Source organism: Anser anser, assembly GCF_964211835.1.
Source record: "Anser anser genome assembly, chromosome: 16".
Lineage (NCBI taxonomy): Eukaryota > Metazoa > Chordata > Aves > Anseriformes > Anatidae > Anser > Anser anser.
In genome coordinates this window covers 51,116-65,159 of record NC_139737.1, presented here as the reverse complement: position 1 = coordinate 65,159, position 14,044 = coordinate 51,116, and the positions used below count along the sequence as shown (strand labels likewise).

The 14,044-nt window shown below is 51.6% G+C and overlaps 1 protein-coding gene across 1 annotated transcript; it reads left to right on the top strand.

Annotated features, from left to right (window-relative positions):
- Positions 1-300: 300 nt before the first annotated feature.
- On the top strand, positions 301-6,416 carry LOC310882875 (uncharacterized protein; the record flags this gene model as incomplete). The annotated part of the gene is made up of 8 exons (XM_083802243.1): positions 301-305; positions 598-742; positions 1,365-1,515; positions 4,208-4,314; positions 4,408-4,552; positions 5,741-5,814; positions 5,912-6,139; positions 6,258-6,416. 7 exons carry the CDS (start codon positions 301-303, stop codon positions 5,975-5,977), a joined length of 693 nt encoding a protein of 230 aa, XP_083658369.1. The 3' UTR covers positions 5,978-6,139; positions 6,258-6,416.
- Positions 6,417-14,044: the final 7,628 nt, after the last annotated feature.

Below are 14,044 nucleotides of genomic sequence, written 5' to 3'. Positions count from 1 at the left end.
ATAATGAGGAGAAACGCTACGTGGGTAGGCGGCCTCACTGTTCCGAAATAAGGCAGAAGCTTGAGGAAAAACAGGTTGAGCAGCGTGGGAACGGTAAAACAAAGATCACAGGTTCCTGAAACATAAGAAAGGGGAAAAAAAAAAAGGAAGTAAGAAGGGAGAAATTAAAGGGTTGAAAAAGAAGTAAAATTGTACATACATGGTATAGAGGAGCGTCGAGTAGCTTGTGAACCTGCAGTACTCGGCCAGTGAGGACACAGGGGAGGGGATCAGGCATCGGGGAATAGGGAATAAAAGTTGATGCTGTGCTTACTGCAATGCGCTCCTGATCGGCAGGACGCCCGCCACTGCAACCGCGAATAAAATAGCCTCAGAGAAGATCGTGTGTCAAGAAAATTATTTGAGATGTTTCTCGCAGATATACTTGACGAGGGAGGACCAAGAACACCCCGCCCTTCTTTAAAAAAAAAATAAAATAAAAAAATAAAAAAAAGGCATCACGGGGGCAGCCTGAGGGTCGCCTTCCCACAGGGAAGCGGCGCCGTGATTGGCTGGACCGTGAGGGCGGAAGTGGCGTCACGGCTAGCCTTAACTCAGGGCGGAAGCGCTCCGTGATTGGCTCGGAGGAACCCAGGGCGGAGGTGCCGTGCAGGGCTTGCCGGCACTATGGGCAGAAGCTGTCGGGCCGGGCCGCGCTGGGCTCAGCTCGGGCCGGGCCGCCGAGGCGCGGTGCCGCAACGAGGTTGGTGGTCGGTGCCGCCCCGGGCCGGGCCGGGCCGGGAGGGGACGAGGCGGCGGGCGGTTGGGGCGCCACGCGGTCGGCGGCTTCTGCGGAAACGGCCCTTGTGCGGGGCGGGGGCGGCGCCGCGCCGGAGCGGAGCGGAGCGGACCGGGCGTGCGGCGGAGTCTGCACTGCGCGGGGCTTCGGAGGGCTGGGGGAGAGGGGGGCGAAGCGGCGCGGGGGGGGGGGCGGGCGGGCGGGCGCAGAGAGTGCGGCGGGGGGGGGGGTTGTGTGCGCTTGGCCGACTCCCCTCTGCGTCGGATGGACTGCTCCGTCCCGCGGCATGCTGGGAGCTGTAGTTCTGTGGTGCGCGGCCGGTCTTTCCCCGAGCCGGGGCCGGGGCCGGGGCCGGGCCGTGCGCGCCGGGAGGCGCAGGTTGCCGCTGGCTGCGAGCGCGGCTGCCGGCGGTGAGGCGAGCGAGAGCCTTCGGGGGCGCTTCCCCGGAGCGTCGGGCCGGGAGGGGTGGGGGCTGCGGCGGCCGGGCGCGGGTCCTCGCTGCGCTCGATCGTCGGGCTGCGCCTCGGAGGTTTTCCTCCCCCCGCGTGCTGACGGCCGGCTCTCTCCTTTCCCTGCGGCTCACCAGGGCAGAAGCAGCTCCCCGCCGCTGGGACCCCCGCGGGGTTTGTCGCCGAGCGAAGGTGGTGCAGCAGCTGAAGGGAGGAAAGCTGCAGCTGGCGTGCTGCAGTCGCAGGTTTCCCAGGAGAAAGAGCAGCCCGTCTGTCCCAGCTGTCCGGGTAAGTCGCAGCGACCTCCGGGTGAAATCCAGGCGTGAAGGGGATTTTGGTGGCTCTCTTACACAGCTAGTCCTACCAAAGATCGCATCGGTTACGAAAAGTAGTAGTAACCTTGTAGTTTGCGTGTTCTGTAACATCTGTAGCACAATAAACTGGCAGGTGAAGAAATGAGCGGGTACAAATACACGTGACTCTACAGCTGAGATTAAATAACGTGCAGGTTCTTCTGCGTTTTGTCTTTCAAAGCGCGTTGTTTGACTCGGTGATCCTTAACGATGATCCTCGGTGGTCCCTTCCAACTCAGGATATTCTATGATTCTGTTGTTGCCGAGCGCCTGAGCTTTTTGCTCACATTACTGAGGAAAGGAATGGCTGTGCTTCTTCCCCACCCCCCTCTCTTTTTCCTTTTTTTTCCTCTCCTCTTCTCCCTCGATGACGGGGACTCGAAATGTTTTTCTCAGATGTCCATGCGAAAATTTAAAAAAAAAAAAAAAGAAGCTGATGGTGAACACTGACAGAATTGGGTGACACTTTCAAGGTAGAGGGCAAAGAACGTGGAAATTTCTAGTACATTAGTGTTACTCTGTTAGCAAAACCGACGTACACGCCGCTTGCTGTTCCCAGTTTTTTGGTTTGGCCTGGTTTTCCTTTCAGAAGTCTCCCCGAAGGCCTTTGTGGACAAAACTTTGTCCCGCTTCAGCTTTAAGAATTATCCTAGAAATAATGAACAAGTGCTTGCAGGGCTTTCCGGAACGCTAGTTGTGGTCAGTCAAGAACGACTTGGGAGGCAATTCCTTTCGTGGAATTGCAGAGTGATCGAGAGATCAAGGCCAGCGTTGTGAAGAAATAGTGCCAGGTTATAGTCACAGGTGACTGCCTTCTGAAGGGAACAGAGGCTCCCATCTGCAGACCAGACCATCTTTACCGAGAGCTTTTCTACCAGCCTGGGGCTTGGATCAGGGACATTGCTAGCGAGCTTACGAGCTTAGTTCAAACTTCAGATTATTCCCTACTCCTGCTCTTTCACGTGGGTACCAACAAAGTTGCAGCAAGAAGTCTGTGTTCAATCAAAATAAATTTCAGGCCCCTGGGAAGATAGCTAAAGGATTCAGAAGCACAGGTTATCGTCTAGCATTTTGGGATATATTAAACACAGCGTAGCCAGCTGGTCAAAAGAGGTGATTCTCCCACTGTATTTAGCGTTGGCGAAGCCTCTCCTTCAATATTGTGTGCGATTCTGGGCTCTACAATATAAAAAGAACGTTAAGATCCCTGAAAGCGTACAGAGGAGGGCAACAAAGCCGGTAAAAGGATTGGAAGGCACGCCCTGTGTGGACGCTACGGTACTTCTGCTAGCTCCTCGGAATTGTATATAGTCACGAGTAACACTCCTGATTCTAAATACATAGTCTTTCCCTGCATATAAGCCGAACGCTATTCTACAATCGTTTGCTTCTTCTGGCAGTGGATTCTGTCTTTCAGTGATTTATGGGTACTTTACATGTCCTGGATATTGCTTTCCAGATACCTGGAGCTTGCTAGCTTTTCTGTCTCCCAGACGTGTGGCTGGTAGTGGTCTAGTCTTGTGAGCTGTGCTGCCGTGAAGTCTGTCACCTGTTGATGCTGAAGGTACTTTTCTAGAAAGAGGAAGGTGGTAGGTACAGTTTCACACCAGGACATCAACAAAATCACGTACTCTTTTTATCATCTCCAGACGTGTTTCCTTCGGTGGCTTCTGGACTTTGGTCCATATTGTAGGCCCCGAGAAGGAAGGAGGTTGGCTTTTCATAACCACAGTTTCTTCCAGCTGTTTCAGATGGATTTCATGGTTGATTCTAGTTGAAATGACTGCCTCAGGAAAAAAAAATAACAAAAATGATAGTCCAAACAACTTAAAAAAAAAATAAAAATAAAAAACAAACGAAAACACCGCTCCCATTTCCTCACAGCTTATTCATTTGCTGTGGTATCTTCTTTATGGAAAGAAGTGTCCTTTCCTTCCCAAGCTGTAAAGGAAGAGTTCAGGTACTCTTCACTTGTGCGCTTTAATCTGTGACGTGTTTGTTCGCATAGAACTTCTGGGAAGTTTGGCGGTAGAGTTTAGGGTTTACATGTTAGGTAAACAGAAGTATCGCTCAACTCAGAACATAGTTAAATAAAAGTACAATATTTATTTAAAATGAATAAGTGTGTGTCTATAGTCTTGTGTCCTTTCTTTGCAGAACTCAATAGTTAGCCTTTATACATATTTCTAAGTTGCCCGGTTTATCAGTGTACAACACAGCATTCGGGAATATCATCTGAGATTTTAGGTGAAGAGGACTGTCCTTTGTTCAGTTGTGCACTCTTGTGTGTCAGCCCTGATTCTGAACCGTATAAAAGCTGGAAACTTCTTTCCGGTTTTCTCTCTAACCTCACTGAAGTGTGGGTACTTCCCAGCGTACGTGATACTATTCAGCATGTGGATATTCTGTTTCCTCACACTAGCTACAATTCCGGTGAAGTTACACATCTTGAGCCTGCATGTTAGTGTTTCATCCTTTCAGTTCCACAAAAGGAGGGTTCAGTGGGAGTTTTGAATCCTGTAGAGTGGAATACAGGTTTTTAGCCTCAAAGGCTTTAGTTATTTTTCCCTGGTGAGCTTTGGAACAGAAGATATGTAACATTAACAGTTTTTTATTATTCATTTCAGGACTCTTTGACAGCCCTCCAGGATCCGATGATGCAAAGCTCACTGACATATCCTACCCAGGAGACCAACAATCTGTGACATTTGAAACCAAATCCCAGGTGGGAAACGTAAGCGATCAAAGTGGAGCAAGAATTCGTGTTGAGCATGGGGATTCAAATAACAAGTGCATTTTCGGGAACTGGCTCTATCCTTCATCGCAGGTGAAAGCAGCTCTGCGGGCCCTCCAAGGAGGCACCTCTGCAGTGATTGCAAGTGGAACCCACCCAAAGATCTCGGGTCATGTCATCACAGATGTTGTGGAAGGGAAGAAAGTTGGAACTTTTTTTTCAGAGGTAAAACCTGCAGGTGAGTACGGAAGTAACATGTACATTGGGAGCTGTAGAGATTTCCTGGAAGTTTAGGGTCGAAATTTGGCTAGGCCTGCCTGTTCAACAAATGGGAAACTACGCTCTGCTTGACAAACGGCTTTTGAAAGGTAATTTTTAATGTTGGAATAGAACATCTTGAATCCTCTGCTCGGGTTCCTTCCAGCTGATGACTTGCTGCATCAGACTTGCATTCAAAGAACTAGGTAGAATTTATCTACTTTATAAAGTATGACCTCGCTTTAAAAAGCTGTTTTAACACTCCTTAATTAAGTCTTCTTAATCAAGTGTCCGCTAGTTCTTTTCTTAACTCCTGTTATTTTCCTTAACGTGGGAATTCCTGCTCTGGCAATTTCTGTAGGACGCTTCTGAAATAGAAGTCCGGGCCTATTAGTCACATTTCAAGTCATCTGTCCTACAGACAATTTCAAGAGAGTTAAAAATGAAAACGTAGCTTATCCGTGAGCTACTTGAGAACTCCTTAGTGAAATGCTGCATGAGCCTTTTGACTTGTTACTTCTGCTTCTGTTTCAAAACTTGTTCTGTATCGTTTCAGTTTGAGACAGGTTCTTTGATATCCATGCCACGAAGAAAACCTTTCTTCTGTAAGAACCCTTCAGTGTGCACAGGGAGAGGCGTGGAGAGAGCAGCTATTCTGCAAGCTGTTACTCAGGCCGCTTTTGGCTTCCAGTGCTGTTTGTACATTCCCGTGTTGTTTTGCAATCTTTTCTCTTTTCGTTAGTTGTCTAACTAAACTTTTTCAAAGGATGCCTCCCTGTTTTCAGTTTTCTCCTACGCCCTGAGATTTAGCCGTCCTTCTATTCTTTTGCTCTTTGTCAAGTCTTTTTGATACAAGCTGTGTGCAGCTTTGATACAAGCTTGTTTGTCCCCTATGACCTGGATGATCTTGCTGAATCTCCGTGATGCCTTGAAAAGGGCTGTGCTCGGGGACCGTGGCAGCATTTTGGTATCTGATACAGATTTTCCTGTTCTGGCATACAGTGAATTTCTTTGATATGTCTATTAGGACCGTACCTGTTTTCCTGCTTTGAGTAAGGAGTTGGAAGATGAAAGGTTAGCGTTCCTTTCCTCCCACATGGGCTGTAACCTTTGTCTGCATGTCTTGTGGTTGTGTTTTGTTTGTTTGTTTGTTTGTTTGTTTTGGCAGGCCCTCCAGCAGAGCAGCAGGGTGAAAGGTCTCGAGCTGGTGGCAGGACCCTGGCAGCTCTGCAGCCTGAGCAGGTGAGAGAACAGTATGTGCTCACTCTTTAAGGTTGGGAACACGTGGCAAGTCTTAAAATACAGGTTTATAACACAAATGGGTCCTGGAAAAAATCAGCTGGCTCCAAGCATTCAGGGAGTCAAGACAGTGAGAAGATGTGTCAGCAGAAATGAGCTGAAGTGAGCCAGATGTCAAACACCATGGACTTCATATAAGGATGCAGTTCAGAAGCTTTTCTCTTTCGGAGAGCGGAAATTATTTATCGTCTTGCTGACTTATTACCTGATCACAGAGAAGAAATTCTCTTGGCAAACGAGAAGGACTTAGAAGAAGCTGAAAATAAAGGTAATATTATGGGTCCTTTCATGGTACTCCTATTGTCATGAGCTTTTCTGGGCCTCAAAGGAAATGAGCAGAACTAGAATATTCCGTCACCTGCAATTGGATATTATGACTGTCACAGGTTAGTGAGCCCAGGACTTTGAGAGCTTGTCAGTGGAAACAGCTGCAGCTTCCATAATTACATGAGAGATGTCTTCATCAGAGAAGACAGAGAGGCCTTTGAAAACAGCAACCCACGGCATTGTTTAAAAAAAAATAAAAATCTAAATAAATAAATAAATAGCGTTTTCTTTTGCCAAAGGAGGCTCGCTTTAGAAATTGAATATAGCAAGTATCTGCCCTGTTATCGTCATGTATGAAATAGCATGAGTATCTCCTGGGCTGGTTAACGTAATGTTTGGCCCCTGTGGGGAAGGTTGTTACTTAAAAATGATGCTTTCCAGAATGAACCATATTACCTTCTGACCGAGGAAAGTACAGTTCAGGCAGCATAGACTAAATCCGTTCTTTTGCGTTCGAGTGGTGCATCGAGAAGCTGGTCTTGGGTTAGAAAATGTGTGAAACTGGCACGTCACAAACTGTAATGCAGAGAGATCTTTGATAACAAAAGCGTATTTCTGTTGGTGAGTTACTGGAAGGCTGCAAGAAGTCTTGCCTCAAAAGACTCTTCTGAAATGAATTCTGTTGCCATCCCAATTTTTTTTTTCTACGGGCACATTCTTGGGACTTGCTTCTGCAATGTCGAGAGTTATGCAGGGTTGGTTTTTGATACCCAGCGTAGAGAAGGAGTTAGCTTACATTCAGGTGCTGCGGTTTCTGCACGTGTCTTATAACGTAGGTTCCCTGCTTAACTTGCAATTTATGAGGTTCCTACCAATGAGCACTTTCCTGTCCATGCCGAACGCAGCTGAGTTGCAGGCTACCATTAAACATCAAATGTTTAATATAGATTGTTAATAACAAATCGCAACTGTTAAGAATATATGCTAAAAAAAATAAGCACAGAAAGTAGAAGCTCTAGGCTGTGAGTGGTCTGTCCCATACTGATACTGCATGTTTGCACCGAGGCAGAATGATTGCTTTCACTCACTTGTGGAGCGATGAGTCTAGGCTCTCACTGCTAGTATTTTTAGCAAGACTGATCGAGCATTTCTCTAACATATGAGCAAGTGTTTGAGGAGCAAGTGATGGGTATGGGCACTTAGAAAGAGACTGCCAAAGGGCAGCTTCCTATTTTATAACTGAATTTTGTGAGCGTTGGTCCTCGTTTCATACTGAAGGGGAGTATGCTCTAGTGAAGGGAGTATGTTCACGTGAAAGGAAAAGGCACTAGTCTCCCTCGTCTGCCATTATTACTTCCTTGCTGCTAGCTTTCTTCATAGAAAGCCAGTATGTTTCCTCGTCACATTCTAGTCTGCCTTCCTAGACTTCAGCCTTTGCCTCCTGGGTCTCTTGCCTTGCATAGACAATCTCTCCCCTTCTCCTCTTCTTCATCTCATTTGTAAACCTTTTATCAGGCTGATTCTTACTGGCTTCCCACCCCCACCCCCCGACCTTTTTCTATTTTTTCTTTTTTCTATTTTTTTTTTACAGACTTAGGATGGCTTGTCTTGTTAGTTACTTTTCTTCCTGCCAGCCCCCAGCCTCAAGTTCTCCGATGCGACTTCAGAGGATCATCTTTGATACCTCCGCATCTGAATAATACGGTTTCTGTCCCATGCTGTAGCTGACGGCAGGACGGACTCTGAGTGCAGAGGAGGGGTTGCTTCCTCCCTAGTTTCCTATTGCGTCTCATGCTGGTTTGGGTAAGCAATTTCAGAGGAAATTTGACTTCTCCGTGGAGCAGTGTGTGCCTGACAGCTAGCTGGAGACAGCACACACGGCATTGAGTCAGCGCTCCGAGTGCGGTCCTGAGTCGCAGTAAAGGTAAAACAATTGCAGACTGACAGTTTAGCTTCTAAGGAGCATATACAAATAGCACGTTTGCCTCTGATGCTTAAAAGGCGAGGTTCCGAGATCATATTTCACGGACTGCTTCCTATAGATTTCAAGAAATGCAATCGTTCTGAAGCACAGCCGCGCTTTAAGGGAACAAACTGCCTTGAGACCCATTACGTGGGAGGGAACCGGGGGCGTAAGTGACGTCAGGGCGTGCCCTCACCGAGGGCCAAAACGGCTCCGTGATTGGCTGGACCGTGAGGGCGGATGCGGTGTCCGAGCGAGCCGTCATTGAGGGCAGGAGCATTCCATGATTGGCTGGGAACCCAGGGCGGAAGTGGCGTCACGGCTAGCCTTCGCTCAGGGCGGAAACGCTCCGTGATTGGCTCGGAGGAACCCAGGGCGGAGGTGCCGTACAGGGCTTGCCGGCACTGTGGGCGGCAGCGGCCGGGTCGGGGCGCCGAGGCGCGCTGCCGCAACGAAGTTGGTGGTCGGTGCCGCCCCGGGCACGGAGTAGCGTGCACCCCGAGCACACGGCGCTTGCCAGCTTTACGGGAGCAGGTTATGTAGCGGGGCTACATAACACATAACAGCTTCAGCTGTCGGGGGAGGGGAAGGCGACGGGGTCTGGCCGCGATGACGGGGCAGCGGGAGCCTCTCCGGCTGCCGAGCTTCAACCTGCCGCACAGCTCAGCGCCGCGCAGCCGTTTCCTCGCTGCCTCAGTCCCCCCCCTCCGGGAAAGGCGAGAGAATCGGGGGTGGGGTGGGTAAAGCGTGCGGGTTGAGATAAAGACAGTTTAATAGGACAGCAAATTAAGAGAAAGTAACGACAACAACGTGTACGCACACGCAAAGCTACCGCCGCACGCTGCAAGTGCTCACCGCACGCGTGTCCGGTTGCCCGGCCGGTTCCTGAGCAGCAGCCGCCCCCCGGCCGTCCTTCCCGGTTCCGGACACCCCTTCGCGGCCAGCTCGGGTCGCCGTCCCGGTCGCGCCTCCTCCCGGCTCCCGGAGCAGACAAAGCGTCTCCCCTCCGGCTCGAGCGCGCTCAGCGCTCGCAGCCCCTCCTCGTGCGGCGGCTCCGCTCCCCCGGTCGCCGCGCCGGGCCGAGCCCCGCGGCCCCGTGCCTCGCTCCGGAGGCGTCCGCAGGCGCTGAACGGAGGGTCGGAGGACCCCCGCCGGCGGCAGCCTTCTGCCGGGCCTTCCTTGCCGGCGAGAGCCCCCCGGCCCGGCCCGGCCCGGCCGGCCGCGCGCAGGTCCCGCGGCGCTGCTCGGTGCCGCCGGGGCGGGCGGCCCGGGGCCCCGGCCAATGAGGCGGCGGCGCGGCTCCGGGGAGATGGGCGGGGCATGCAAATCACGCCGGAGGGGAGGGGAGGGAGGGCGGGCGAAGGGGCGGGGCGAACGCTCGGAGGAGGCCGAGCTGCGCCAATCAGCGCGGAGCGGAGGTCGGGCGCAGGGGCTCGGTGGGCGGGGCACGCGGCCGGCGAGCCGCGGGGAGGGAGAGGCGGTGCCGGGGGCGGGGCATGCAAATTTCGCGCGGGGCCGAGCGAATCGGGCGCGCGGTGGCGCGAAGGGGCCGCTGGGAGGCCCCGGCGACGCGGCGGCGGGGCGGTCGGCGGTCGCGGCTGCGACCGAAGCGCCCGAGAGTGGGCGAGGGCGGCGGGTTGAGCCCCGGGAGGGCGGGGACGAGCGGTGGAGCAGCGGCCGTGAGGTAGGGGTGGTGGGCGCGGGAGGGGGTGTGTGTGTGTGAGGACGAGTGTTCGTTTGTTGCACCTTAATGCCCAGCACTAGTGGCTTGGAGGGTGGCGCTGTAAGTGGAGCGTTGCAGGGGCTTCTCGCCTCTGCCAGTGAATTGGCAGAGTAATTAGGAACCGGCTGTTGCTTCGCGGGATGTTCGGAATTTTGGTTTGGTAATTGGAAAGGGGTCCTAGCGTCCGTATCTGCATCCTTGATCGTAGTAGCAGGAGTTTTGACGACCCTGGGTTGTTGCATTATCCCCTGTGTAAAAGGACTAGTACAGCGGTTCACTGAAACTGCGCTATTGAAACAAATGACCGTGGAGCCACCACCTTACTCCCGTAAGGTGATGATATTAGAGGGGATGGAAAGCAAAGAAGGTGAAGAAGAGGAAGAGATCTACCAAATTACACCGCAGAGAAAAGTTTTGCAAAAATCAACAATTTATAAAGAAGAAAAGGGGGGAATTGTGGGAATAAAAATGTTGCTTTTGCAGAGTTACGTTGTTTAGAGGGAAGTAATGCAGTGTTGAGGCTCGCAGTGATAAGAAAGCTTAACGGACAACCTTGTAAAATGCAGACAACCGGACTCCTCAGAGCAGCTAGATGAAAATCACAGTGTCAAGTCAGATCAGTGAAGAAACATTACCACTTCAAACAGTAAAAAAGTCAAAAGAAATTTGAAATTGAACAGGCCGGCAACTGAAGGCCACGTAGTGTCTGTGAAGCGTCGGATAGGTTGTGAACCCGGAATACCCAGTCAATGGGGAAACAGGGGAGGGTCCCGGTCGTCGAGAAAGAAAGTACATAAACCGTACTGTGTGACTAGTAGGCGCGCTCCTGCTTGTGGGACGCGTGCCATTGCGATCGCGAATAAATTACTGCTTCACTGAGACCCTCGCCTGAGCCTAAGCTACTGGCTACGGAGTGTTTCTCACACTCCCTGCGCGTAATCCTGGCTACAATATACCGCGTTATCGAAGGTGCCTTTTAAACAACATTGATAGAAACTCAGGGGGCGATAGTACTGACCCTGGGTGTGGAATTATCCACGCAGGGAATAATCCACACTGCACCAAATATGGTAGCCACAGGAACGCTAATATACATAGCGCACGCCAGATGCAACGTGAGAATCCTGCAACTGGATGGCCTGTCCCAAATGGCGAGAGGTGGTACTGGCTACGTGGCAATAAAGCCAGGCAGGTGTTGCCCCTGGGATGGAAGGGAGCTTGCACCCTGGAGGCAATAATTCCAAACGTAACTATTATTGAAGACCCACAAAGCCAAAGCCCCCTTGAGACCACACGCAGGATTAAGCGGACTCCAGACAATTCTCTAGTAAAATTCTCTAGTATTTCACAGCTTTGCAAGGTGGTTTTTACCTTGGTGAGGGGTGGGTGAATTAGAAAAAGCGATTGTAAATATCTCCGCTATAACTGAAGAACTAGAAAATAAGTTTGATAAGTTTGCCAAAATAGTACCGTAGAATCGAATAGTGTTAGATTCATTAATAACCTCATAAGGAGGAGCGTGCACTATAATTAATGCTAGTTGCTGTATATATGTAGATCAAATGGGACGAATTTGACTGATATTTGGGGGGAAAAAAAAGTATACTGGGGGGCGTGTGGGGGGGAAGATCCTACACAGAGTAGCTCAAGATGACAGTTCCTGGGCATTTAGAAACATTTGGGAGAAACTAACTTCGTGGTTACCTGAACAGAATTGGCTCAAACCACTATTTGTTGGTATTGTAAAAATAATGGCGTTGTACGCCTCCCATCCCCCGTGACATCCGAAGAAGACTATTGCGCCTTAACGTTGGAGAAACTCAAGAGCGCGGTACGTGAAGAGGTGCAAAAACAACAGTAGGAGTAAGGAAAGGAGAGGAGGGAACTGTGAGAAACTAAGTTGTGTTTTTGCAGTAGAGAACTAATTTTCTGTATTCCGAGGTAGTTGTGCAGTCATAATGAGGAGAAACGCTACGTGGGTAAGCGGACAGTAGGCGGCCTCACTGTTCCGAAATAAGGCAGAAGCTTGAGGAAAAACAGGTTGAGCAGCGTGGGAACGGTAAAACAAAGATCACAGGTTCCTGAAACATAAGAAAGGGAAAAAAAAAAAAAGGAAGTAAGAAGGGAGAAATTAAAGGGTTGAAAAAGAAGTAAAATTGTACATACATGGTATAGAGGAGCGTCGAGTAGCTTGTGAACCTGCAGTACTCGGCCAGTGAGGACACAGGGGAGGGGATCAGGCGTCGGGGAACAGGGAATAAAAGTTGATGCTGTGCTTACTGCAATGCGCTCCTGATCGGCAGGACGCCCGCCACTGCAACCGCGAATAAAATAGCCTCACAGAAGATCGTGTGTCAAGAAAATTATTTGAGATGTTTCTCGCAGATATACTTGACGAGGGAGGACCAAGAACACCCGCGCCTTCTTTAAAAAAAAAAAAATAAATAAATAAAAAAAAGGCATCACGGGGGCAGCCTGAGGGTCGCCTTCCCACAGGGAAGCGGCGCCGTGATTGGCTGGACCGTGAGGGCGGAAGTGGCGTCACGGCTAGCCTTAACTCAGGGCGGAAGCGCTCCGTGATTGGCTCGGAGGAACCCAGGGCGGAGGTGCCGTGCAGGGCTTGCCGGCACTATGGGCAGAAGCTGTCGGGCCGGGCCGCCGAGGCGCGGTGCCGCAACGAGGTTGGTGGTCGGTGCCGCCCCGGGCCGGGCCGGGAGGGGTCGAGGCGGCGGGCGGTTGGGGCGCCACGCGGTCGGCAGCTTCTGCGGAAACGGCCCTTGTGCGGGGCGGGGGCGGCGCCGCGCCGGAGCGGAGCGGACCGGGCGTGCGGCGGGATCTGCGCTGCGCGGGGCTTCGGAGGGCTGGGGGGGAGGGGGGCGAAGCGGCGCGGGGGGGGCGGTTGCGTGCGCTTGGCCGACTCCCCTCTGTGTCGGATGGACTGCTCCGTCCCGCGGCATGCTGGGAGCTGTAGTTCTGTGGTGCGCGGCCGGTCTTTCCCGGGGCCGGGGCCGGGCCGTGCGCGCCGGGAGGCGCAGGTTGCCGCTGGCTGCGAGCGCGGCTGCCGGCGGTGAGGCGAGCGAGAGCCTTCGGGGGCGCTTCCCCGGAGCGTCGGGCCGGGAGGGGTGGGGGCTGCGGCGGCCGGGCGCGGGTCCTCGCTGCGCTCGATCGTCGGGCTGCGCCTCGGAGGTTTTCTTCCCCCCGCGTGCTGACGGCCGGCTCTCTCCTTTTCCTGCGGCTCACCAGGGCAGAAGCAGCTCCCCGCCGCTGGGACCCCTGCGGGGTTTGTCGCCGAGCGAAGGTGGCGCAGCAGCTGAAGGGAGGAAAGCTGCAGCTGGCGTGCTGCAGTCGCAGGTTTCCCAGGAGAAAGAGCAGCCCGTCTGTCCCAGCTGTCCGGGTAAGTTGTAGCGACCTCCGGGTGAAATCCAGGTGTGCTCTAGTAATTTTCCTGCTCCTCAGGCTGAAAGGCCTAATTGAATTTGCCGAACTGTGAACGGATGAACAGATTGGAGGATTTTTTTTTTTTTTGGAAGGAGGCAGTCCCTAAACCGATGCAGTCTAACTGCATCTAAGATGTAGGTTGTTACTTCCATAAGCTATAAAGGAACTTTACATGTTTTTTAAATGGAGTCTCATGTGCGTGCGTTTGGCTTGTCCTGATGGCTGGTGTAGGTGATTGCTCACATGACCAAAAACTCCTTGTGCTGATGTTGGATCTGCCCGTTGGTAAAGGACCGCATGTTCAGCTTTTTTTCCTTACCGTGTCGTAGTTATTTTATTATTATTTTTTTTCTGAAAGAAAGGGCGGATTTTTCATTGGTTTCTCTGTGAGCATATCGAACCAGATTGCAGTAAATACACGTAAGCGAGTAGGCTGCAGCACGTACTGGTCAGTATCAGAGTACTACTCTGCTAGCAGAGGAGAGCCAGATGAAGATGTTCAGGGTAAGGGCTTGTTCTGCCTCAAGTTGAATGGAAAGATGCTGAAGTTGAGCATCCTGGGGAATGTTTGTAGGACTATTTTTAGACGACGAAAGTTCAAATGGCTGTCGATGAAGGGAATTTTGTTGGCTCTTTTAGACAGCTATTCCTACCGAAGATCCCATCGGTTACAAAAGGTGGTAACCTTGCAGTTTCTACAGTCTGTAGCAAAATAAACTGGCAGATGAATAAATGAGCAGGCACAAATACATGTGACTCTATAGCCATGTTGTGGTTTAACG